General features: G+C 36.9%; 2 protein-coding genes across 3 annotated transcripts in view; one reads left to right on the forward strand and one right to left on the reverse strand.

Moving 5' to 3' along the window:
- Window positions 1-689: 689 nt before the first annotated feature.
- Window positions 690-14,980, reverse strand: RAB36 (RAB36, member RAS oncogene family). 2 transcript variants are annotated; one of them, XM_054219657.1, is made up of 10 exons: window positions 14,891-14,980; window positions 13,635-13,723; window positions 11,083-11,148; window positions 10,026-10,127; window positions 8,285-8,349; window positions 7,627-7,678; window positions 6,136-6,217; window positions 4,406-4,496; window positions 3,706-3,825; window positions 690-3,473 (listed from the first exon to the last, which is right to left on the reverse strand). In XM_054219657.1, exons 1-10 carry the CDS (start codon window positions 14,957-14,959, stop codon window positions 3,409-3,411), a joined length of 801 nt encoding a protein of 266 aa, XP_054075632.1. In that variant the 5' UTR covers window positions 14,960-14,980; the 3' UTR covers window positions 690-3,408. The 2 variants fall into 2 exon arrangements, with proteins under 2 accessions (XP_054075632.1, XP_054075631.1); XM_054219656.1 differs by having other exon boundaries at window positions 690-3,825.
- Window positions 14,981-19,490: 4,510 nt separating this feature from the next.
- RSPH14 (radial spoke head 14 homolog) overlaps window positions 19,491-26,785 on the forward strand; it is a 95,111-nt gene continuing 87,816 nt past the window's right edge. Inside the window, exons 1-3 of the mRNA XM_054220045.1 lie at window positions 19,491-19,689; window positions 21,197-21,299; window positions 21,497-21,615. Coding sequence (XP_054076020.1) covers window positions 19,491-19,689; window positions 21,197-21,299; window positions 21,497-21,615 — 421 coding nt within the window. The remainder of the gene's footprint in view (window positions 19,690-21,196; window positions 21,300-21,496; window positions 21,616-26,785) is intronic.

Genomic DNA, 26,785 nt, shown 5'->3' on the forward strand with positions numbered 1-26,785 from the left:
ATGCAGTTGTTCCAACACTGTTTTCCACAATATTGAGACTTCTTCAAAGCCAATTAAGTTGCTGATAGAATGGACTAACATGCATAGATAAAACATACACCAAATAGAAATGTTTAAAAACCTGCAAATTTACATTTATTTTTCCACGACCATTAATTTCCTTTGTGCTTGCCTAAGCAACATGATCCATGATGCCTAAGCAGCATCATTTGCAACATGATCCAGAATTCATTTTAGATGATCCGTTATTAATACTGAGTTCTTTGCAAGGGAAGTCTCAGTGGGGCTAAAAAACACACCCCAGAAATCAACCAACCAAAAAAAAATCCCAGTCTCAAAGATTCCATCATAGAACAGATGGAGTCAGACCGCTGCCAAGTGATAGTTAATGACTGACAGAGTATTGTATTTGTATGTGCAGGTTTTGGAGCTCCAGAAGATACAGATCAGTAACGACATCAAGCAATGTACTGAATCCCTAGAAAAAAAACTGTCCCAGTTGATTTTCCAAGCAACATGACTGCAGGGCTGAAGAGATTGCATCTCCGATTTTGTACAATAATTGAGCTCAACAACAAAAGAAACACAAGATATATTTTTTTGGGGGGGGGGGGGGGTGGGGGGGGGGAACCTGGAATGCTGATCTTTTATTGGGTTTGTTACCGAGTCATTTTGCAGCTGTAAATACAAACAAGTCTGCACTGAAATCTAGCACCCAGCCTAGACAACATGATTTGCTGCAGTAGAGCAAATCATAGTTTCTACTCTCATTCAAACTCAGTAAACATGAAGACCATGGCCATGCTGCCCACGCAGTGCAGCATGTGGTACCAGTGGAGTATATATTCGTCATCCTCGTGAAACAGATTCGGGACATGAACAAATACATAGAACATCATAAGGTTAAAATATGACACATTTGGATAAATAACTCCTTACATACCCACACATACTCATTTTCTCCACCAAATGCTACATTTGCATCTTTGCCAACAGAATCTGCACAATTGCCAAAGTGAAGATTGTATGATAAAAAAAGACAGAGTTCCTAGATCTCAATTCACCATATTCTCTGAAGCTATGAAGCTATAGCTTATGCCATAAGAAAATAAAAGTAATAAAAAGGATGTTTGAGTCGTTTTTTCCTCCACTTTTTCCTATTTCTTATCAAACAGTTTGGGGAGAAAATGGCAGATAATCTCAGATATTTTCAGTCTGATGCATAGATTTATTAACAAATGTCTTTCTCAACAGCTCAAATATGAAAGATCCTGTTATAATCAGTTTTCCAGATACTATTGTTTCTGTAACGATTGAATGAGTATCTTAAGAAACTGTAACTTGTCGCTGTCCATAAGTTTTCTTCTTTCTCTCCATTTAAAAAGGTTGCAGTATGAAATTTAGAGCATTATAGAAGGTGTTCCTTTTTTTTTTTATGCCAGCATAGCATGTAATGCTGGATTTTAATCTTAGAAGTATGGAGTTATAAACTGCTGATAGATTTCTAGAGAAGCAGTCTTTCTGTTGTCCCACTTTCATTCCTTCATTAATTCTTTCATTTGAGTGCTTATAGTGATTTTGGAGGACCATAAATTTGTATGGTTTAGTGCAAGCAAAAGATTTACAGCATCTCATTTATCTTTAGAGAAATATCACTAACTAGATACCCAGAACCGAATATTAAAATTTGGTGAGATGCTAGAAAAATTAGAGGGAAATAAAATGACTGTATTTCCCTTTCACTTCTTTTATACTTTTGCAGTTTAAACTTAATTATCATAATCCATCATACTAATACAATTTAGTGACCAAATATTTGTATATAGTAATTTCTGGCAACGTTATTTGTCATTCGAGTTTCTGGCAATGTCACTTGCCAGCAGAAATTACTTTTAAAACAGGAATACCTTTTGGCCTCAGTCACTGTTGCCCAGAGTAGAAGAGCATTGTAAAGGTGCCTTACTTTGATGAAATTCAGTAGCACCCAGAAACAGTCTCTCCCCATTAAACAATGATTGTCATTTCTAAAGAACTAATTTCACAAGGTTATGTCAAAGGGTATTTGACAAGGCAAAATTAGGGCAACATTTTTTTGATCCAACCAGCACACCAAATCACTGCAACATATCCAGAGAATGGTATCTTCATATGGCAAGTACCTTAGGGCTTAACATACTTAACACGCATGTGCCTCCTTTGGAGAACTCCAGCTTTTCCCATCCCTCTAAACCCACATACACTTGCAAGTGTTTTCACAAAATGGCAGAACTATTTCTCTATGATTACTGCTTCTATTAAGCAGTGGAGCAAATTGCTCCCAGCATCTAGTGATCAAATTATATTGTCCAGTAAAAGCAGCTAGAGTGACTAAGAGCTTAGCAGCAGCATCGAATCTAACTTACCAGCTCAGAGCTCCTACCACAGACAGGGATGAACAAGTTCATGACTGAGACTGCGTACGGTTACAGAATTACATTACATTGCTACAAACAAAAAAACCAGCTACAATATAATGAAAATGTCATTACTCTTAGCAACAAAGAAGAACTGCAGTGTAGGCAATATTCATGAAGATCAATCCAGAGAAGGAATCTGCATCCTCTTTGGAAGATGGAATACATGAAATCTAATTTTTCTATGCCATGCATCTATATGGCAATTCTTTCTTATTCAAGAGGGTGGAAAAGAATAGCATTCTTATCTGGTAACATTTTCAAAATATTAGACAGCTGGGATAAAACAATAAAGTTCCTACCTGGATTTCTCCTAGGCTTGGAAATATTTAAACAATGGTCTCTGATTCTGAAGTGGAAAATGAAAGATAATATAGATTTTCCTGGATGGAGAAATCAGTGAAAACTACGCAGTCTGCATTTGTGTACTTCCATACCTGTTATGTAAAAATATTTCTTTTGAACAGTTTTAAAATAATTGGAATGCATACAAGCAAGTCAGAGTTATTTTATACTATGATCTCAGAAGGCAAAAACATATGGATAGCACTCTATATTCTGAACTGTCATTTGTTCTCTGCTTCCATGAGAATGTGATTTCACTATCTAAGACTTCTAGAGAATTATCAAAAAACAACAGACTTAAATTAGATAACTTGTGACTACAAGTGTTTCTGGCAGACAGGTGAGCACGTGGCACTGGCAATGTCTTCTTGCATTAAGCCAAGGATGTCGTATTTCCACTACACAGAGAAAGGTTTATGTAACAATTGTACCATCCTGCACAAGTGAGCCTGCAGCAGCAAGGGAACTCTCAGAAAGGAAGTCTGGATAAGTTTTTCCTCCCCTTTTTCCAAAAATACAACTTTCTATTTCTGGTTTGAGAGCCTTCATTTTTGCAGGTACTCTATGCTGCTCTACAGAGAAATATGGTGCTTGCAGAAACAGCTGACAGTTAGCAGCAACTCAGGCTGACTTTAGCATTGCCTTCTGGGATATCCATCATGCTCTTCTCCAGTTCTACAGAAACAAAAAAGTTATAAAATGAATTCACAAGAAATTACACCATCCAATACTAAGGGTAACAAATGCTGAATTCAGCCCCAGTAACTCCTATATGCTAGAACTCAGGTGGACACTGACATGAATATGCTGGCAGGTGTTTGAAACAGGCTTTAATGCTTAAAAAACCTCCCCAATCCTTCACACTGTAAACAAGGAAAATGCACACAAAAAGCAAAACTTAACATACTGATGAAGTCTCCTGTCCCAATTCGGGCCTTGCACCCAGCAGTTTTCCCCAGCTCCTTTATCATGGACCGTTCAAAGGCCAAGGCAGCAACTCGGGAAAAGAACTCTTTGACATTTTCCCCTGGTAAACAGACAGAAATTACGTGTTTTTACAACTGCACATCAACACATGATCAAGCATAACAAGCACATCTGTGAACACATCCCTGCTCAATACTGGGACAGAACAGGGCTCTCCAACAATCTGATCTCCATTCTGATCACTGCAGAGAGAATTTCTCAGTTTCTTAGTCTAGAATAGTGTACCCCGTACTGTACCTTTATTTTTAGTCAGCAACAGAGAGAATTCAGTTTGTGGTATAATCTTTTTTCATTGCTAATGCTGAGTAGCAGGGCACACGTGTATTTATGTAACTACCTATGAATGCTTAGATAGTAATATGCTTAGATAGAAACATGCTTAGACATTGCACAGCAGCTCAAGTACTCATTTCTGTAAACATGACAGTGCAAGCACACATAAAAATGCTCAAATAAAATTAACCATTAATAAACGTGAAGTTTCCAATAGCAACAAATGGAAGAACAGCAAAAAGTAAAAACTGCATGGGAATGGGGGCATAAGGAACTTTAACTTCCTCCCACCTTAACATAAGCCCTTGTGGTTATGCTATTTTTAAACATCCTTTGCAGTAACTTACCTGTTTTGGCTGAAACTGACCAGTATTCTGCCTGCATCTCATTGGCAAAGCGGATGGCATCTAGCTCTGTTCTTTCACACACAGCACCTGACTGAGTAAATAACATGGAACAACTTTAACATAAATAACATGGTAATAACATAGAAGTACTGCTAGCACCTATACTGTGATGCTTCCAATTTTCACAGTGGCCTTTCTGGCTTTGCCTTAGAACTTGTGCAATCAGACATGATGGCAAGAATATTCAAGTAATTAGTCCTGCTTTTAAAATTGAAGTTTCCATTCACCTCCCACAGCACTGAAACAAAACAACAGTTAACAAGTGTGACCATTGTATCTAACTATACAGTGTGGCAGGGAGCTACAAAGACAACAGCTCAGTTACTGGTCTTTAAATTCTTGTAACCCCATCATCCTCAGCACAAGAGTTGCCGGACCAACTAATCACAATGGTTCTATGGGTTTAGTCTTTCTTCTCTTTGTCTCGGATCCTTTCTTCTACTCCATCTATTTTTACTGCATCGTAACACAATGGCCTTCCCCTTACTTTTTATGTTTGCTGTTTCTTATCTCTTCTTAAGACTAAAATTTCTTGCTCCTTCAATGGGTTTTGCTTTCTTGCACTTAGTTTTCAGGTCTTTTTCCCCCTCTTATTTGTTGTCTATGATCAACCATATCAGTATGTTGCTATTTGCTTTCAATTTCTAGCCCATTTGTGATGGAAGATACCAGTCTTTTTTGTTTGTACAGTTTTCTGTGCACTGTCTTACAATGGGGAACTCCTGCACAATTGAGAAGAATTCTAAAAATCCACAAAGGATGATGTGACATCAGGATGAGAAGTAGAGTGAATCCAACTGGGAAGGTATTGGCTTCATACTGAAGTAATACCTAGAACCCACAATCCTTTGCTTCGCTCTTGTCTCCCTCTCAGTTGAAAGTGCTATCATTCTAAAACCAGAAACTAACTTACAGTAAGGAATTCTAGCTTAGACAAGACTTCAGATCTGCATCCTCAGAGGTCTGGCACATTAAGCTTTTACTGCATCTCAGAAAAAGCAGCATAAGCAACACAAAGTACCAGAAAACTGTCAGACATGCAGCTTTCTGGGACTTATTTTCAGTGAAGGGTAAGAAACAAACTGCATAAGTGATACTATAGCAGATAGGGGTGGAAGGGGAAATGGAAAAAAAAAAAAAATCAACTAAAGAGCAGAAGAAGCAAGTTTGTTTTGAAATCTTTAAGAATTACACATTGATAGCTAGAGAAAGATATGCACAAGACTCAGAAAGGTATAGGGTAAGTGCATTATAGCCTCTTCTTCTGAAAATGATGTCACATTCAATTAAGTACGAATTCTTCCCTCTTCCTGAATAACGAACACACTGTCCCTAAAAAAAACAAAAACCCCCAACCTTCAAGATCATCATGCACTCTCTTATTTTTTGCACCCAACTTTTCTCTGCCTTTTCAGTTGTTTGTATCTGTTTGGAAAATGTCATGCAAGGAATGGAAATAGGGATATTTCACTAACTACCCATTTTTTCATAAAGTGTCTTCTTACATTGGTTCCATATGTGTTGTTCTTTTTACCTGTGATCTTCTTTCTTTCTGTTTAGGCTTTTCCCTCAAGGCTTTTACCTCAACAGCATTGTGTACAACTTGTAAGGGCAATTGCTTAAGGAACTAGGGGAAATATGATTTCCTAATCTGCATTTAATTTACTGACCACCAAATCTTTTTTTGTTCCAACCAGAAAGATGAAGCTGGAATCTGGCTCATTCTCCCTCAATGCGTCTTCTAGCCACTGTCTGAAATACAAAAAAGAAGCTAGAGAATCAGAGGGACTGAGGAATATAGGAGAAGGTGACAAATAATAGGGTCATAAGAAAAGTGAGAGGATGAACTTATGTGAGAGTATGAAAAGCGTTTTCTTCTAGACAGAAAGAGACCAGGAGCTATTCCAACTCCTTTGAATACATGCCTTCCACTAATGAAAAGATCAAACATGCCCAATGTAGAGGGCAAATTCAACAATGATTTTAGGACCCAGAGAGAGTATTTATCAGTATAAGGGAGGTGACAAAGTTTTGATAAAAGTTTTTGATAAAGAACAAGAAAATAAGAAGCAGAGGAAAAAATAGGAACAACATAGCAGATTAGATACAAACGTGAATAAAGAAGAGTGAAATAATCAATTCAGCATTATAAAACCAGCACCCTATGAAGGCTGCATGACTCCTGCCTCATAAGCTTTTGTATTTTTGTTACTCTGGCAATCAAGTTCCTCTTGAGTCATCCAACATAAGTCAAGGAGGGAAGGGAGTGTGTGTGGGGGGGAAAATCAGGTTCACAGGCTTCGATTATTTTCAACCAAGCAGAGACACTAATATATATATTATTTTACAAAGTCCTATGTAAATGAGCTAAATACCACAGCAGTACTCTAAGGAAATAGTCTAATACACATTCAAATAAGACAGAGTACAGATTGCAAACAAGCATGTTACCTGCATTACAGTCACAACAGTATGTTCGAAATGTACACACTCTGAGCTGGCAACAACAGTGTGGATCATAGATCCATGGAGGGTTTAAAGCAAAACAAGTTCACTTACAACAATTAGCGTGCTGTTGCAACCAAATCATTACAAATATCTGAACCAGTAAGTTTAACTGTATCTATACACACTTTGAGTTTTTAATTTTCCTTCTTCTTTCTGACAGCCTACCTCCTACCAAACTCACTACAGAAACTAGAAAAAGAAAATAATTTCGGGCTAACAGTGTACTTAGAAAACAAGAGGTTCTTGAGACAGTATGCATGAGATACATCTCATCAATTTCACCATTTACATCAGATGCCAGCCTGTTATTCTGTTTACAGCAAACAGAGGGGGGGAAAAAAGGATGCTTTTCAGGTGCACTTCATCTCTTCCTGGGTGTCTAATTTTGCAAGGATTAAGCTCTTATTGAAGTGCCTTTTTCTCTCTACTTACTATAAAGGAAGTCAAGGGTAAGTGGTTCAAATTTATGCTCTGCATTTTCTTCAGAAAAATCCCACCCTACGTAATCCAAACAAGTGACTGTCATTCTTCATTTCTTAGCTCAATAGAAAATACACTCACGACCCAGCAAATTCTCAGCAACTACAGGCTATTAAAGGCAATTAAACCTGCTCTAAAAGCTTTAAAGGCTATGCCAAAATACAGACACTTACTTGGTGTGATCCAAAGTCTGGATATCAGCCAGATCAAACACTGTTATTATAACTGCAATAAAAGACAATAACAGAAAAAAAGTAATTAAGTTAGAATGCGTATCAGAAGTCTCTCCAACTCACCTTGCTAAACGGAAAGAATGTTTACATATTAAGTGCAAGAGCAGATTTAACACAGAGGAGATGGAAGACTATTCTCTTCCTCTCTATTCCTCTTCCTTCTATAGCACCCAGTAGGACTGAAGTCTTCAGTTTTCAACCTTATTTATTCTTTACCTGTAGTCTGCAGTCTGTAGTGCTATTACTCCTTTTATTTTGGCATCACTTTAATTCCTGCAGAAATTGTCTTTTACCAAAGGGAATGTCAGAAGCATCCATTTCTAACTTCAGCAATAATCTTACCCAAAAACCAAATTCTTTTCCCCCTAGACACAAGTGCCAATTTTTATCACTGCATCATCAGAACATTCAGAGCTTGCAGGTGTGACAACATATCAATTCATGAGTTTTTTTAGTCCCTTCTTCTCTCCAATAACGGACAACCCATTCCGCCACGCTGCGTCTACAGGTACCCTTCCAAGGAGCACATACACATATATGTTTCTATATAAAGTACAACCTCCCGTCACAGCCAGGATCAAACTAATATTGTTCTCACCCTCTGCTCCTCGGTAGTAAGCAGATGCAATGCACTTGAACTTTTCTTGACCTGCTGTGTCCCATCTGTGCAATGGGGGAAAAAAAAGAAATTTCAGGTTAATGAAACCCAGTGTAACCCGAGTAAACATGCTAACGAAGCAGCAGACTGGTACAAGCTGGATAAGAATGTGACACCAGAGAAGTGTTACCATCTGGAACATGTTACTCATTAACTGCTGATAGAAATACAGTGAAGCTCTATTATTTAATGAAGACATTTGAACTCTGTTTTTTAGATTTGTTTTTTTAATTTTTTTTTTTTTAATACTGGTCAATTTGGAGACAATTCAAATATTCATATTCTGCATGGTAATACCTTTTTCTTAAAATATTTTTTCCTCATCTATGTCATTTGCATGTATTTCTATCTCAATCTAATTTTTAAAATTTATTGTGCTAATACTAGCTAAATCATACATTAGCCCATATTAGAATCTTCCAACTGCTAGGTACGATATCTGTCCATACACTAGAAATTAGAGACCTACAGCTCAGTCCACCAGGTACTAATGACACCATTAAAGAAAAATCAAGAAACCGCTTCCTATTAAAGAACATGATACACAGTCCTCTCAGCTACTGCCAACACTTCAGAGCTTTGGGTTTTTGTTATAGCCTAGTACTGTCAGTCATGGATATTTGCAAATTTATCTTGTATGGAAATCTCTCAGCAAAAGGGGGCACTAGTGCTTATCATATGGAAACTTTCTACCCTGACACTGACGATTCTGCAGATAATGCAACCTGATGTTTAATAGCTCATGAACCTTATTACTCTAGCTGGCAATATACTGATGCATCAGCCTACATTTTTAGAGGGACTCAACTTTCAAAAGTATAGAGCCTGGCAGAATTTTCAAGAACAGAATGTTACTGAAATAACTGGAAAATGGATTTCTGAGTATTTTTCAATAAATCCCACTACCCATCCTTTTATCATCAATAATATCTCAGAAAAAACACGTTCCTGAGTGAAAAGGTTTTTAAGATTCATGCACTAAAATACTTCACACAAAGTGTCTTTTTTCTGCTCTAGGTCACACTACAGCATAAATGATTGAATAATGCCCTCTACAGAACAGTACTGCTAGCCACTGGAAATACCAAAGGACATCCTTCAGCAGAACCACAGCATGTGAGAGAAGGATAGGATTTCCACTAGTCTGATAAACAAAGCTGAAAATCAAAGATTCTAGGTTCACATTCTAATAAAAACGCTCTAGTCTTTCTACAATTTGGAGAAAATCACTTAGTCCCTAAGTAAGAGATGCTGAAATCACTGGACACCTTAGCATTAATTTCAATGGTTGCAGGAACAAAGTCCCCAGTAAAGCCAAGTTCAGTACTCAGTGTGCCTACTAAACTTAAACAGTATGGTGTAACAGTAGAACTATACAAAGTTTGTGGGGCAAAAGCTTCCTCTACTCTTTCAAGAAACTTGAGTAAAAAAGGCAGAACTCCACTGAAATGGCGCAAGACATCCAAGATGAATTTTCATTTACAAACTTATAATATTTCTTAGGGATGTGAAATCCAGGAAGGTAAAATTTTTACTAAAAGTCCAGGTACAGAATCTGGTTTTCAGATAATGTTATTCTTCGTGTATTTTTATTATTTTAAATTCCACTAGAGGCTGCAGCAGCTCAAGCTCAGCTGAGATTATACTCTGTGCAATACTTAACCACGCTGTTTCAACTTACATCTGGAGATTGTATGGTATTCCTATTATTTCAAAACGTTCAATTTCAAAATCCACTCCAATGGTTGCCTTGTAGTCTCGGTCAAAATTATCTTTACAAAATCTGTGATTAAAAAAAAGAAATAAAAGAGATGAAACACTAGTAACACCCAACTACAAATAACTGCAAAACTAACACTACCTAGGGTAAATTACGAAGACAAGAATTAACTAACTGTGTAATCACTATATATTGCAGAAGCTTATATAAAAAGATCAATAAAACCAATTAAAAAAAAGGAGCTACTGGATAACAAACTAGAAAGCATATACATCTATTAAGCTCTCAGGATCAGATGTAAATCAGAATAAAATATCTTGGGACTGCCAAGGAAGATACAGTATTTTATAGTTTTAGTTACAAGGGAACATATTTTGTGTCATAAATAATGACCCAAATGATTAAACAATGAGATTAAAAACTTATCATACCTACTTAAGAATGGGAAAGAAACAACAATAATAGAAGACAAACATAGACAGAAAGCTGTCATGGTGATCATAAGCTACAGAAATTCAACGATCTTTTCATTGGACTTAGATACAAAAAACATGAGAGCTGTTTAAAACCTCTCATAAAGAATCAACTATTCTTTAAGTTTATTTAATAAGCTACAGAAAAACTTGAAATTCTTCTACAGTCTTGCAGCTGTAGAAATAAGTATAGGTACCCTAAAAGTAAGGGGAAAAACATGAAACCAAGACTTAGACACTGGAAAGATTTTTATTTTTTTTTTTGGACCTTCTGATTGTTTAGCCTTTAGAGTGGATTTCGTAAGGAAACACTGCATCATATTTGACTGGATAAAAACAGCTCATAATATAACATATACTTACTAAAGTGCCAGAGAATGACTTTCTATGTTGGTATATTAAGCCTGTTCTGTCTTGTATTTAATACCAAAAGCATGGTTTAAAACAGAACTATGAAGTATTACCCTGAATGGACAGAAATGGAAACGTTATAACATTTATTTTAGAAAGAGCAGAATCAAACCACCTGCTGAGATATACTGTACCTGTTGATAAGGCTGGTTTTCCCAACATACATGTCTCCTACCACAACCACTTTGGAGATTTTCAGCCTGTTATAAATATTTGAAAATATTACATGTTTTTAGTACCAATTTCCACATTCTCTCTTTAAAAATTCTGATTTAGTTCCTTAAATTGCAAGTGATGAGCACATGCACCTGTGACTCCAGTTTACCCAAATGCCACTGTGCCACAGGATCAGAGTCTTAAATTGTATGAAAAGAGGGAGGTCACCATAGTTTTTTCTTAAATATAATCCAGTGGAGCATAAATTCTATTCTATTAAAATTGTTTTGACTACAAGTATATACATTTGTCAGTTTGCACAGAAGACCATAGAGTATCTGCATCCTTTTCATTAAAATTAATCACAAGCTTCTCGTTGACTTTAATAGTACAAACCAAGTTCTAAGTGCAGAAACACTAATAAAATAACCCACTGCAGAATTTGTCTCTGGGAAGAAAACCCACATGTTTAGAGCCAATACATTTTCTGGCTATCTGGAATAATATTAAGCTGAACCTGGCTTCATGCAAATAATCCTCTTTGCTCTGGGTCCTCCCACAGAATACAGCAGATGGGCTTTAGGTGACTCAGCCTGCATTCTTAAAATTGAAATGTAGTGTATTTTTTAGGAGATACCGGTGGATAAGTGAATGTTAAGTGTATTTGCTGACCTCAACTTGGATTGACATCTGCCATGTACACGCTACAAAAATGGCTTAAGAGGTTTAATGTTCTTTTGTATCAAAGAATGGGTTTTTAAACAAATTAATTTATCTTCTATTGAATATTATTTCTGGTTATATTAGGCTTCCGTGTGATGCTGATTCCAAGTTATCTATTCTAAATAGCCTAAATCTTGACTGTTAAGTTGCATTACTAATATTTCTGAATAAAGAAGGCATTTTGTGTGCCAGTCAATGTAGGAGGGTGGCCACAGGCCTCTAAGCTGCTGACATGTCTCTGCCCAATTAACTGTTACTGATAAAATACTGAATAAAATCAATGACCTTAAGGGAAGTGCAAAAAAGTAAGTGATGGTTTAGAGGTATGTGTTCCATTAATTCATACTGGGGGAAAAAAGCCTCCCTAGATTACACAATTTAACACATTGATGGAATATCAAGAGAGTCTTAAATACAGCCATTAGCTACAGAATTTCTCAGACTACCTTTCCAAATGACAAAGAAATATTCCATTACTTGGCATAATGGAAAAGGAAGATAATGTTTTTTCCTGTCAAGCTTTACAATTACTGCACAAAACACTCAGTTGTCTGTCCCTCCTATCCCTGCCCCACCAATAAAGTGACCTAATAATAATCATATCTAGAGAGCAGTGACAGGAAAGTGGTTTAATATTATTCACAAAGACAAAATGTGAAGCTTTTTAGCTATACTCTGTTACCAGAATCAATGAACTGGAGAGTTGGTTTACTCTGGAAATAAAAAAACAAATAGATCTTGGTTATGGAGGGTAAAGAAATGCCTCAATTCACTAAACCATATCTTGCTAGCAATTTGTCTGGACACTTGTAACAAATCTACATGAAACTAAGACAGTGACAGTGCTTCTGAAAACCAATAAACTCACTGATGTCTCTCAGGGAGATGTATTTTGTCTTCAAATTTTTTTAGCAAGAGTTGTGCTTAAAGATGAGTATCATGACAAGTCTCGTTGTAATCAACAACTCCAGATTTGAAAGAATAGTGAGCTAATTGTCAGCATTCATAGAAGCTCCACTTTATGAAAGATCCTTCACACTGGAACACAAAACCATTTATCTCTAAAACATAGCGCTATTTATTTTCACTGAATAGTGATGATTTCTAACACAGTTTAGCTTTCTTGCCTTGCTTCATGAATTAAATCAGTACTAGTAACAGTTCTGGGAGAGAGATGATGTGAAAAAACCCAACAACGTAAAGATTATTACTAGGGCATAAAACAGTTTATTTGGATTTTTCAATGCTGTATATTTACCAGATTTTTGGTCCAATTTTAAGGAAGCATTTAAGTGAACTTCTCAGAATGTAATACTTCTAAAAGACTAAAGCTATGTTCTTATGTGTTTCTAGCAACTTAGAAGTGCTGTATGTTTATAGCCCCCTAAAGCTTTATCAACTGCTCATTTGGAACACCAACAGACAATACAGCATAACTGCTCTAGAATTTGGTTGCCATTCTGACTTGCATGTGCAAAATTCAACACTAATTTAAAACAATCAATTAATCTTTTGAACAACAAGTTTAGTTCAAAGCTGCTGAAAAACTATTTGTTGCTAAACAATGCTGCTATTTTTTCATTGCTACTTATGCCAGCAGAAAACGTATCTTTGACACTTATGGGAAGAAGAGGCACTTTATTAAGTCTCTGTCAAACAGGTCCGAGAACTGCCATGTGCATGGACTTAGCTGCCTTGAAACATGCTGGAGCAAGCAAAATGAGGAAGGAAAAGCCTATGAAGGAAGCAAGCTATAAAGAGCTTAAAATACTTTCTTCATTGCATACGTGGTTTATTACAAACATACCCAACTGTTCCAGTGCTCTGCTGACAAGCAGTCCTGACCTGCGCATGGAAGTGCTCTTTGAACTGCAGAGAGGCCTCAGATGTGTACCACTGAAAACAGGAGAGAACAGCTACTGGGATAAACTGTGCAATGTCTGCTTTGCAATAAGTCAAATCAGGAAGGAAAAAATAGATGAGAAGATTAATTCAAAGAGTTTGTCAAGTACCGGGATACCCTGGCATAAGAAAAAGGATACCTTGGATTAGAAGGCAGTAAGGCTTCCCCACAGTTATGTTTGTAAAAGCTCCTTTGGACAGTGCCATCATTTGACCACCTTTCTGAGTGTCAGCATCCAAGCACTAGCTAAACTTCCACAGTCAAACACGTTTGCTCATGATTCTGTACAACAGCAAGTACCTTAAATTATCCCAGTAATCTAAGACACGCAAGACAAACATAGATGGGAGCATACTACCAGCAAGCCATTATTACTATGAAGTCTTTTAGATCTCTTATATGTGTGAAGCACCATTTTTATTACTAGTTTTTAATTAGAAATTAGTTTAAAATGAGGAAAACTTATTTTACCTTATATTTGCTTAAAATTACTGTGGTGGTTTTCATAAAATTAAAAGCAAAATATGTGGCTGAGATCAAGCATGGAAAAAAAATGCTAACTCCCTTAAAAGGATATTTTGAACAACTGAAAAAACAGCATGCTAATTCCTTGTCCTTCCCTATCCTTAACTCTTCTATTATACTTCAAGTACATAACTCTTTGGGGACATGAATGGTCTTTTCTGCCTTTATTTCTACAGTGCCTAGTACATTTTATCCACTCAATGACTAAGATTCCCATACAAACAGAAAATGAAAATTGCCTCAAATTCTTCAACCAAAGTGTCCATATAGATCTAATTAGACTTTTTGCATATTTAGTATCAGCTATGGTTCTTATTTCCCCTCAGTGTAGGAATTCTTTAAGCATGTAATAATTAATGTTTGGCTGAAATAACTAGATATTACCAGATAACACTTTTGTGTCAAGAGTCACTTTCTCTAAAGGCTAAAAAGAGAAGTGAGAATTATTATTAAACACATTGGCACTGAATCGGAACATGAGATCACATTCATCTTTGAAATAAATCCTTAAACAATTTGTAATTTTAGCAGGAGAGAACAACTGTACATTAAATTAAAATACTATTAGCACAAGGGAAAGATAGCTCAGTGTGGCTGGTGATACATAGTGTGCACAGAGGATAAAGAATGCTCACCTTGGGAAACTGAGAGATTATTCTGTCCCTACTCACTGGAGGAACAAAATGCATTATGTTGGACTTCATCCTCCAAATTCAATTAAATTCTACCAGACAAGAAAAATGTAAAGAGAAACACAGTAGTCATGAATTGTCTCAATACAGGAAAAATGTTATTAAAAAAATTAACAGTTCTTACTGGCTCATCATCTTTTTTTTTCCCCTTTCAGTAGAACTGGAAATTCTTTGACTTTATTTGCATTAAAGAAAACCTGTTTCTTACATAAAAGGGACTGCTTCAGTGCACATAGCTGTAGTAGCGAACAGTGGCTTTCTGAAACTACAGGGCCCCACCTCTCATTCCATGGTAGGACAGGGAATTGTTCACTTAATTCAACGTATGCGCTTGCAGTTTAACCCTCAAAGGATTTTGCCGTGTTTAATTTAAAAATTTTGCTCATTGTTGTCTGAAATGCCTCTGCACTAAGCACATTAAATGTTAGGGGATATCAGATTTCATTCGGTCAGAAGAAGAAAGGAGAAAAGATGACGCTGCCACATTTCTTGGCACAACATCAAACTTTCACCCAAGATCAGCTCAGAAAGAATGAAATCAGTAGATAGTCTGACTTGGAAAAAGAATAACGTTCACATGAAAATCACAAATTAATTTAGAGATCCCACTTGAGACATATCAATTTGGTTATGCAATGAAACCTCGTGGGTTGCTGGGGGAGGGGACCCTTAATAGGGTACCAATTTCTTACTGGCATTCAGAAGAATGTTTCTAATAAGAACATTCATCATGTAGCAAAGTGTAAGGAAGGACTCACCGTACAGCAGCTGATGCAGCAGGATCCCAGTCACGCAAACAGCCCAGCCTGCTGCTGCGTGGCCATAGCAACAGGCTTGCAACAGTTCTCATCCTCCCCTTCTCTCACCCATTGGGAAGGCGGAGTTGGAGTAATTTGGCTGTACATAAGGCACTAGTTTTAAAAGAACAAACTGGTTTTAGGGGACATACAGATTCCTTTGATCAGAAACTACTCTTTAATAAACAATATGGTCCCCTAACACTGTATAAGAAAATAGTTCTGTTTTCTTCAAAGATATTGGTATATATGGATAGAAAGAGCAAGACTAACTCGGCAGACAAGGAACCAACAGGGCAGGGAATTGTTACAGTGCTAATATTAAGCATAGTAGCAATTACAAAGAAACTCCTGAGGGATTTTTTCAGAATTTCAACTTGATTTCATCTCAGATTTAGGGTCAGGATGAGCATGCCACCAATGAGACATTCTGAATTAGATAAATGTCTTTGTAGTCATTAGTAATCTTGCTTTCTAGCATACCAAATACTAAAGACAACGAATAAGAAATCACATAGCTCTTTTGTATTGCCTAAATATTGTTAATCAAGCCATTAACTTAGACAACATTTTGTATGCTAGACAGTAATTTAGGATGCTAAAATATTTTGCTATTTATTTCATTAGGATTTAAATTTCCGAGTTTCAGGACAAAAGAAAGCCCTCACATTCTAATAGCCATATTTTGATAATGCTGGAACAGGCTTGGACCTCTTCATATCCAGGAGAGAAGCCTCTCCTTTTCCTGCAGCAGGCTAAAAATATTAAAGGGCAGATCAATGTTGACGAGTAATTTTAAACAAGTATATAACAAAAAAACTACATCTGTGTTTTACAATGCCCCACTAAGAATAATGCTCAACAAAATTGCTAGTTCACTACTTAAAATTAATGTTTTATTCTCTTTTGTGAGGAATTGCTGTTAAATCACTTCAGGCGCTCATGTGATCTCAACTATACTGAAACACCCACTTCCCCCAGAAGAACTGCGGCTGACAGGTTATTCACCAAAGAAGGTGACATTACAATATTTATTACCATATGCCTAGTTCTATTTATCATGCTACTTGCAACCCTATAAAACTAGGGAGATCTAGACCTTTATGGTGTGCTCCTGCCCTTTTGGCAAGTCTGAATGATTTTATGGCAACGTTAATGTGTTAAAATAATAGTTCTGAAAACAAAAACTAAAACCTTCCCAGTTGTCAAGAGTTTCAAACAATAATTTGCTTTCTCCATATTCTCCTAGTTCTAGTTCAACACATCCTAAGCATGTAAAAGTGTCATGTGTACACAGGCTGACTCATGGCTTGTTTCCTAGAGCTCTTTCACAAACTAAGCTACAAAAAAAAAAAAAAAAAAAATCAATTCAACACTCTCAGTGAATCCAAAGTACAGAAGGCACCAAGATAACCAAACAGAAACATTTTAAAACTGAGAGGCCACCTTCACTTACATTTAATGTATTTAATCTAAATCTTACACACACATAAATATATCCCAATTTACAAAATCAAAATTAGCAAATTAGCCACACCACTGGAGGAAAAAGATCAGTAATTTAAGAAATACAAAGCTGCTAAAAATACTGAGAATGATAGGTACTGAGATCCAGATTTGTTCTTCTTACAGAGCTGAAGGGGATTCAGTCACCAGGGAGGATTCGGAATATAGTGTCTCCATGGCATCACAAGCTCCTTACATCAATGCTGCAGGAACAGTATCACTAGCAGACTCTGCAGACAGACAAAGGATTTGAGGAAGGCATCCAGAAGCTGTACATAACATGTTAACATCATGACCATGAACCAAAATCAGTATTCTAAGCTACGGTGAAGGACAAGACAGAACAACTCATGCCAAAAGGACAAGAGCAGAGTTAACACTGAAGGACAAGAGAAGTCTCTGATCTTCTCCTGCCCCTTCTACATTGAGAAAAGTTCAGGTTCTTGCTACTAAAATAAGGCTAAACATTACAGATATATAGTTAACCAAAGCCTAATCTAATTCAGGAAAATAACTTCTACTTTAAATAAACCCCTTTAAAATGTTGCAGAAAAATAAATCCTTTCCTGAAAATACTTTTTAAAGTAGTAATTTTTCTTTTGTGTATTTGGAAGATCAACAAACCAGAATTTATTCCTGTGTTTCATTTTAATCCAGTTGATCTGAAAGACTTCAGCTTTGTAAAATCCAGTTTCAGAACTTTGATTATAGTAATTGTTACCCAAACATAATGAAAAACATCTCAACAACTTCTCTATTTGCAGAGAACTAACCTTTTATAGCACAAGCTATTCAGATTATTTTTCCTGATGCGAGATCACATCTGACAATCCAGATCACCCTCAAGTTGTGCTAGCTACATTGCAATGATACATTCTCCCTGCATACCAACCTCTGAACAACGCTGTACTTTTTAGCAGAATCGTGCTGAAGAAGATGTCTGTCTTGAACCTCTGCTACACATTCTACCTGTTTATAGTTTCATTCTGGAGAAGACTAGGAAAACCTAGACCAGAGCTACTGAGCTCTCTTCAACCCTTGTACCTCAAGGCACTCGCCTGCTACATCTCTGCCATTAACTCGACCACCATTTTGTTCAAGCTGAATTTTTTTCAGTTTTGTTGAAACGAAATTACTTTAAAAACAGGGGGTGAGGAAAGAGCTTCCCTCCATGCTTTAGGAAAGAAGCGAGGTAAAACGGCCTCCACACGGCAACCCCACAGCGGCGCCTCTCCCCTTCCCTCACACGCTCCCCTCCCTGAGGAGCCGCACCTCAGCTCACCCGCCCGCGGCGCTCCACAATGTCCTGCGCCAGCAGCGTCCCGGCTTCTAATTCGCCAACTACGCCGTTGACGTTACTCTCTCGCAGCAGCCACCGTCAAACGCGGTGATTACGCTGTTGACGCAGGAGCGGACTGAGGACGCTTGACTGCGTAGCTTTTATTCACGGAGTCGGGTGTACGCAAAGAGCGGGTTGCTGTGGTAACCAGAGCACGCGCGCGCGAGAGGCGGTGGCGTAGCGGGCAGGAGCTGTGGAGCGGGAACCGGGGACGGGCTGAGGCGGCGACATGTTGGTGGGACAGGGTGCCTTTGGTTGTTTAGTCTGTTTCTTCTGTTTTGAAGAGAGAAGTGCAGCTGTTTAGCAGGTGTTTTAACTTTGCAGTAGGCTTTTTTGTTGCGCAGTTTTAAATATTGGAGGTTGTATGATTCTGTCAGCTGAGCCATTTTCTTGAGGGAAGGGGAAGTCAGCCATCGCCGATTCTGTTCAACGCTAACGATTCGTTCGGGGGCGCGTTTAAACTAGACCCGTTTTAAAAGAATGCTTTTTTTTAAAAAAATGGTATTTTGATTTCTTTTGCTGTTATATTTTGAGACCCTTCTTCGGTTCGGTACATTGGACTACTTCACTTTAACACTTTGAAAAAGATCCACTACTTCACTTCGCAATTTGAAAATTTGAAACTTTCCCCCTCTCTCTTTTTTTTTTTTTTTACAGTGTTCAGTAGAGTATTAAACCAGATAAGACAATTCAGCTGATGACCACGAACCGTTCTAGCCTCTTTCATAGCTTTTCCTAGCTTCCTAGCAACAAATGTGCGCTAAAATAGCTCTTCTGGGACACAGAGCACAGTTTAAAGTCAGTAGTTGTCTTTTTGGTGCATTATCTGTCCAGTCACCTGGTGCAGTCTTTTTGGAGTATTTTTAGGGATAAGGGAGAATCTTTCCCAGGAAAATTCGGGATGGCACATGCTCGTATCTCAGCCAACCTGACCCCTGATATAGATCCCACAAAAGCTCCTATTGCATTTGGAAAGAGGGCCCTTCCTAAACTGAATGAGGAGTTACAGTCTCCTGAGCTACTGACTCAGCAGCGGGCATTGATGGTGCTCTGCGATCTTGTCCATGACCCAGAAAAAGTCTACCAGGCAATAGAAATAGGTAAGTGATCTGTTGTCATAAGCTTTGACACAGTGTGGGGGGAAAAACCCACTTTACTTTTGTGTACTACTTTTTTCTTTGCAATATCTTTGGTGACACAAAATGATGATGAAGATTTTTTGGTTTTAATCTCTACTTGTTTTACCTTAAAAAGGTAAAAAGTATTGTAACCCTGTTATTCACGAATCTCAGAAAAAAGTAAAGCAGTGAATTTAGGAATTTCTAATAACATAAAACTACTAGATATATTTTCCTTAGAAAGGTGAAAAGAAAAAAGCTTTTAGTTATCCTAGAGCAGGAAAAAAAATGCAAAATCCCTTTTTTTCCCCCCTTCAGTAAACACTTTGTACCAGGTGTGACATATGACAGTGGTACCTTCCTGGATTTTTCATGCTTGAGGTGCTCGAAATACTCAGATCCCATAATAATAACGGGCAAAAAACTCTGATGCTCTGATGAATCTTTTAAGTAACAATTAATAATTTTTAAATATGGTTTACAAGTTCATTTGCAAAATCTGTGAAGTCATCTTTTGCCATTGATTCCTTCAGCAGTGGATAGCATGGCACATCCAGCTATAAGTTTGCTAGAGATATAAAACATCAGATCTTTTTATGCAGAACTTCTCGGAAGTATCTTGGTGATTGTAGAATGAGTCTATAACAAAAAAAAAACAAACACCAACCTGGAACTTCATGAGAAATGAAGATACAAGACAATATAACCCATCAAGATTATATCTAGCCACCACTAATTTCAAAGTTTTTATCCCAGCACTTGGAAGAATCTAAGTTTGGATTTGGGAAAAAAAAAAGCCACACAAGCTTATCTTTGCAATTTTTAGCAGTGTGTTGTGTATCTACATAGCTCATTATGTAACATTGAAGAAATCCTCCAGTTTGCCACTGCTTTTTTCTCCATTTACGTCCTTCATGTTTTTTTCCTGGTAAGAGATACCAATAATCGTGTTCAAAATTTATTAAGTTACTGTTTAACACTAACTGAAGCAATGTGAGAGTGTTGGTTGATTGGGGGTCTTTTTTGGTCAGTGCTATGTGTGTATCCACATAATCATTAATGGCTCACCAATTTTATTTCTATGTGTGAAAAGCAATGCTGCATGTTTTTACATATCCCATGCTACACCTAAAGAAATTTTTAAAATTGTAGCTGTCAATCGTGCAAACCCATGGTTTTATAAAAACATCAATAGCTCCACTGACTTGAGTTATTTTTAGAGTTATGTCATTTCATAAATATTTGCAAGAATAGGATTTAACTTGATACAGAAGTCAGCAGCTTGTTTGTAGCATGGCATTATTGGCAGTAGGCCTTGAAACTTGAAAGTTTCTTCCCTTCTTGAGATATGGCAAAGAGAGTTTCACCATCAGGACAAGATAAAAATTCTTATTGTTTGCACTTCAAATTGTGAGATAAAAATGAGTATTGCTATTTTAAATTACTGCTGAAGGTAAGAAATTTTAAAATGAACTATTGTGTCTCATAGGATTCTTGGATAACCTGAAGACTTTGCTGCTACATCATGACAGTACTGTCCGACAAAAAACAACACAAATCCTCTATATAATGGCTATGCATAATGTTGGTAGGTAGGTGTAATTCCAGAGTTTACTTAATGGTATGGGGAGCAATAAAGACATTTCAGTGAGTAATATGAACAGAATTTCTAAGTTTTGGCAAGATAGGTGCAATGTAAATAAGGGTATTTAGTTAAAATTAAGCATCCTGCAAATATAGATGAATTTTATTATGCTTAGTTAAATCTGCCCTGCAATGTTGTTTGCAGGCAAGGATTGATCCAAAATGGAGTTATTTCTGCCCTCGCTGAGCGCTTGGATGATCCAGTAGATATCTGTCGGAAGAACACGCATCAGGTTTTTGAAATGATGTCAAAATTACCTGAAGGTAAGGATTTTTTTTGGTAGTTAAGTATTCAAATAGGCAAAGCAGATAGGTAAATTTACCCGATTCCCAATGTAATATCTTCCAGATTTATTTTATTCCATTTTCCTTGAAAATCATATTTAAAACCAGTATTTTTTCTATTTTTGCTCATCTTAATTTTCTTTAGTTAATTTTCGTATGAGAATTTATTCTTTGGGTTCTGAGAGAAAACTTTAAAAGCTGTAACTGTCATCTTTTTTATTGGTGGAGGAAACTATGTTTTCTAGAGCTGTTTTTGCACTTCTAAAAATTTGCAAATTGTGTAATGATAGTGAGAATACTTAGCCAAAATACAGAAAATGGTTTACATAGATAACAAGTGAAATGCCCCATGTTAATACTCCTGGCTGGGGGGAAGGGGAGGGAGATCCTACTAGATCTGTTAATTTTCTTGGGTCTTATGCAAGTTAAGGGTACCTGCTCAAGATAGAGGTTGTGTGGACTGCATGCTTAAATTTGTATTTAAGAATCTTGCATCAAAAATTCACTTTGTCGTCTTCTGTTCAAAATGATGATCAGCTGTTCATCATGGTGCACTAGTTTCACAGCACATGGGGTTTGTAGTAAGTTTTTAATGTGAAATTTGTTTTATGCCTTCCACGGTCCTTGCAAGCCCTGGTGCAGGAGCCAAATGAGCAGCTAAGGGCACCATCCACTGCACTGTGTATTCCACAGGTATAAGGTGTCTTTGACCTCAGTCACATAGACACTGTTTCTTAAAGGTACGTTTTAGGACATTGCTTTCAGGTGGTGAATGTAAAAAACCAAAGTAGTAGTTTGCTTTTTCTGATATTTTATTCAAATATTGTTTGCCAGTAGGTAGAATTGTTAAATGGGCTTGGTAAGATATGAAGTTAAAAATGTGATAAATTACACCTAAATTCAGATGTCAAATTGAGCAATTCATCCTATACTCCCTGCATAGCAGGGGAGAAATCAGTATCTCCATGGACACAAAGTCTGACATATCCAAGGTGCTTTGTTTAGGATGAGATGAGTCCTGCTCTGATGATGTCCATTTATCTCCAGTGAGATAAACAGAAGCTGGGTTGATTTCATCAGTCAGGCATCTAGCTTTTAAATGCTTCAGTCTAAATAGAGGAATCCAAGCTGAGAATTTGACTTGCCAGAAGAACGCGGTTTTGTACTGGTTGTACATGACTTCTTTATTATCTGTATTTATAGTTTTCTAAATCTCTTATACACTAAGGGAATTTATGCTGATTTGTTACTTTTATTTCCAGATTCTAGTATTAGAATTTCAATAGTTTTGTAATCTGAACATTAGTCTTAAACTTTACTCTTGCAGTTGATGAAAATTATAATTTTAAAATTAAAATTTCAGTCGATAGAAATTATCAATTAAAAAGCTATACTATTTAAATTAGTAGGAAAGTGTCTTGTCTGAGGAATTCTGTTACATTACTGGTGCTTAAAAAATAATTAAATGAATGCTTAAATCCTTGCTGAGTGAGTGTATGTGAATTCTGAAAATATAAAGATGTATTTTTAAATGTATGCAACCCTTTTTAAGGTCTTAAATAATTTAATCCATATGAAGGATATTAATATAGTGGGCTAAAACTAGCCAGTTTACATATTCTCAAATCAAATGAGAAAGGGACTTGGCTTATGTGAATTTTGACCTGTCTGACTGCCTTTAAAGAATTCTGTCCCTTACCTGTAGACAGATAGATACCATCCTGTGAGTATGTGGATCATAACAGAAACTTATGGAGAAGAAAAATTACCAGAAGTAAATGAATATTGCCAAATTTTTGCAGATCACTATTTATCATTAACCATTCATCCCTACTAGCTAAGGCCTTCTTCTTAGCCCTTTTGGAACTGCATAATTCATTAATAAGTCTTGCCATTCAGTCCCTGCTGTACCGCACTTTATTATTAACTGCAACCTTCAGATGTGGCTAGATCTCTAATAGGCTGATGCAGGAGCGCTTGTCTCCTTTTGCTGATGCAGTTTTCAGATGCGTGCATGACGCACAGCTTAAGTTGACTGGAAAGGTTTCAGTGTAAACAGGGAAACTGCCTCAGGGTTTGGTGGCTGCCGTACATACCTTTTTAGATACGGATTTGAGACTTACAGAAGTAAACTACAACTAATGTTACATTTAAACACCTGCCTGCTTTTAGGTTCTGTCTCCCAAAACTCAGAGCATTTACTAAGTAGGTTGTAAGTTGGAAGTTTAGCTACACAAGATGAAAACTTCCACTGGAGGATGAGTAAAAGTTCTAGGGGGAAAAAAAGCAACTTAAAAAAAAGCCCTGAGATCAAATGAGGGCTTTTTTTCCCCAGTGTTTGCAGTTAGACACTTCCTAAAAAGCAGGGACTAAAAACAAGTGTTATATAGAAAGCGTTTTATTAGAACCATCACTTCTATTTAGACACTTAGTGTAGCAGTAAGCAACGTTAGCTCTTGGTGGTGCTAAAACATAAAAGGTTGCTTATTAAGAATGCCACATAAATCAAAATACATTGCCCAAACCAGAGGAAATGTAGTGGTACACCATACTGCCACTTAGGTCTACTCCCATTGTGCCATCTTTGCCCCTGCAGGCATCTGAATATGTCATCTTAGGTCAGGAACCACTGATGGGATCTGTCACAAGTGTAAAACCAGTTTGGTGATAATCAGGAAATATGAGATTATACTATACAAGGAAAATCAAGTTGCCTGCTAGAGTTGAAGAATTATTAGACCCCTGCTGAGCAGAGAACTCCACAAAAGCTGAGAACTAACTGAAGCAGTGTCTCTCCTCAAAACCTTGCCTTTGATTGAAGGCAAAGAATTCACAGCAGCTCTGAAGTGAGCAGGAACTTCTGCCAGAGGAAGACCAGCTTCCAAATCTTGTTACAGTCCCAACTTAGTAAAAGTTGCTTATATTTACCAGAAAGGCTACAATTCTCTGAGTGTGAGTTGCTTTTCAGTGAGGCTTCTCTTAAGCTAAGACTGATACCAGTTTCTTCATTTTACCTCTCCCAGTTGAGGTACTGGTGGCACATAAGAATCATGTTTTCCAAACCAAATTAACATTGAGACTTGTTTTGGGGAATGGTTCTGGAGTTTCATCTCCAAAAATCAGAGAAGGGCAATTAGTAGTGTTGAATAGAGGATATTTAAATAATTGTAAAATTAGTTATTTGGTAAATTCTGTGCATCAGCGCCTTCATTGCAGTTTCCTTTTAAGTGTAAATAAGGAGAATTACTTTATTAGAAACCTGATATTTATGTCTCTTTTGAATAAGTTTTTTTCTGTTCATTAATTCTCAGCATTTAGTGTAATCCTAATATATTTGCAGTGATCATGCTCTGTATACATGTAGGCCAACTTTTTCCCTATTGCCCCCCCTTCTATTTATAAGAAATTAAAAATGAATGTAGAGGAACTCTTTACGTCTGTGAAGCAAGCAGAATTTAAGCTCTGTCTTCTGATCCTATATTCAGATATCTCAGAGAGCATGATATGTCTAGCAGTCTCTTTATAGCTTGCTTGAGTCATACCTTTCTAGGTGAAATTCTCTTCGAAAGCTTAGTTTCTTCAGCTATGAAATGATGCCAGATTTTGACTATTTCCTCTGTCAATGTTTGTGCTGTTAAAAGCCTCCAAGACTTGTTCAGGATAGAAGTCCTTAACTAGATTAAAGTTAGTCTTGCATAGCTTTCTACAGACCAAATTTTCATACAATGTCCCTTGACAGTTTGGGGGTGGGTGGGGGAATAGACAAAACCCGCGATCCTCAGCCAGTCAGGTATGTACAGTATGTAGGATCAGTGGCGTAGAAGCTGAGCTAACATGTAGTCTGTGAAGTTATCTCTGAGTAATTATCCTTGGAAAAATGTGTTTTTCAAGCCATGTATTCTTTTCATTTAGACAGAAATATAACATATATATAAAAATATACACACCTGTGTTTAAGAGTTAGAAGATAACTCCTTGAGCAGAATTGTGTTACTGTAGCATGAACTCACATACAGATGGCTACTTACAAAAAACCCAAAAAGGTGCTAGAACCATTTCTTTGCTATGAGACAATTTGGGGAATTATCAGGGAGAGCAGCAAATATTTTCCAATAGGTAGTAAGAGTCACAAGGCCCAATATAATTAATTTGACATATTACAGATACGGCAATAGTATCTGCTTGGGAATTCTTCATCCTTCTTCAGCTAGCCAAGAAATTGTCTTCCTCTTTGCATTTACTTCTACATCTTACATCCAGATAAGGAGTTAGGATGTACCTTGAATCAGCTGAAGGAAGTCAGCAACTAAAATACCATTCTACAGCTAGATTTCTGATGTTTTCTAGAGCTGAGGTAATTTACAGGGCCAATAAAGCAGTATGTGCCACACTAGACAAAAGGAACATGAGCTGTACAACATGCATTTGGCATGAAGTGTAGTTGGTTTTGTTCACTGCAAAGTGGTCAGTGATTCCAGTTAGCTCTATGCCAGGCCACCTGTTCTTTCTCCAAACAGGAGTAATTTAGGAAAACATGGTTATTTTCAGCAAATCCACTTGCAGACTATTTTTGATTCCTAAATTTAAGGATGTATACCAGTATCCTCCAGGAACAGTGCGATCATTAAAAACCAAACGGTGGGAAAATCCACAAAGATTTGGAGAACATTGAGGAGTAACATTTCCAGAAGAAACAACTTAGTGGCAATACTTAATGGCAGAAGAAAGACAAAACTAAGACAGATATATGTATTCAATAGAGATAGATGAGGGAAAAGAACCAGCAGCAGAAGAAAATGAGGCAATCATGGGAAAAGTTAATAAAAAAACTTTCACTCTGTGAAAACAATTTGTTGACATGCAATACTTAACAAGGTTAGTGAAAGGGTGTTAAGCAGTGATAAATGACAATAACAACTGCAAAAATAGTTCCAGGAAAAAAAATAATATCTTTCACTAGGTTATGGTTAATACTGGAAAAGTGTAATAATTCTTACCCATTATCTGTTCTGTCTTTTATGATTACTTAATCCTTTTAGGCAAAGCCTGAGATGGATTGGATAGGGCAACGGATTTTTAAGCTTGCCAGAACATCTGTTTGGGAAGAGTTGAAGAGATAATATTTCTCCTACTTTACTGACCCACAGTC

This window comes from Rissa tridactyla, chromosome 13, assembly GCF_028500815.1.
Source record: "Rissa tridactyla isolate bRisTri1 chromosome 13, bRisTri1.patW.cur.20221130, whole genome shotgun sequence".
Classification (NCBI taxonomy): domain Eukaryota; kingdom Metazoa; phylum Chordata; class Aves; order Charadriiformes; family Laridae; genus Rissa; species Rissa tridactyla.

Bases quoted from the DNA above. Each gene is read 5' to 3' on its own strand.
- RAB36 (XM_054219656.1), bottom strand. From the start codon at position 14,959: ATGAAGTCCAACATAATGCATTTTGTTCCTCCAGTGAGTAGGGACAGA. The intron at 11,149-13,634 runs GTATGTTTGTAA...TATTTATAACAG, and splicing joins CAGAGCACTGGAACAGTTGG to GCTGAAAATCTCCAAAGTGG. The intron at 10,128-11,082 runs GTACAGTATATC...TTTTAATCACAG, and splicing joins AAAACCAGCCTTATCAACAG to ATTTTGTAAAGATAATTTTG.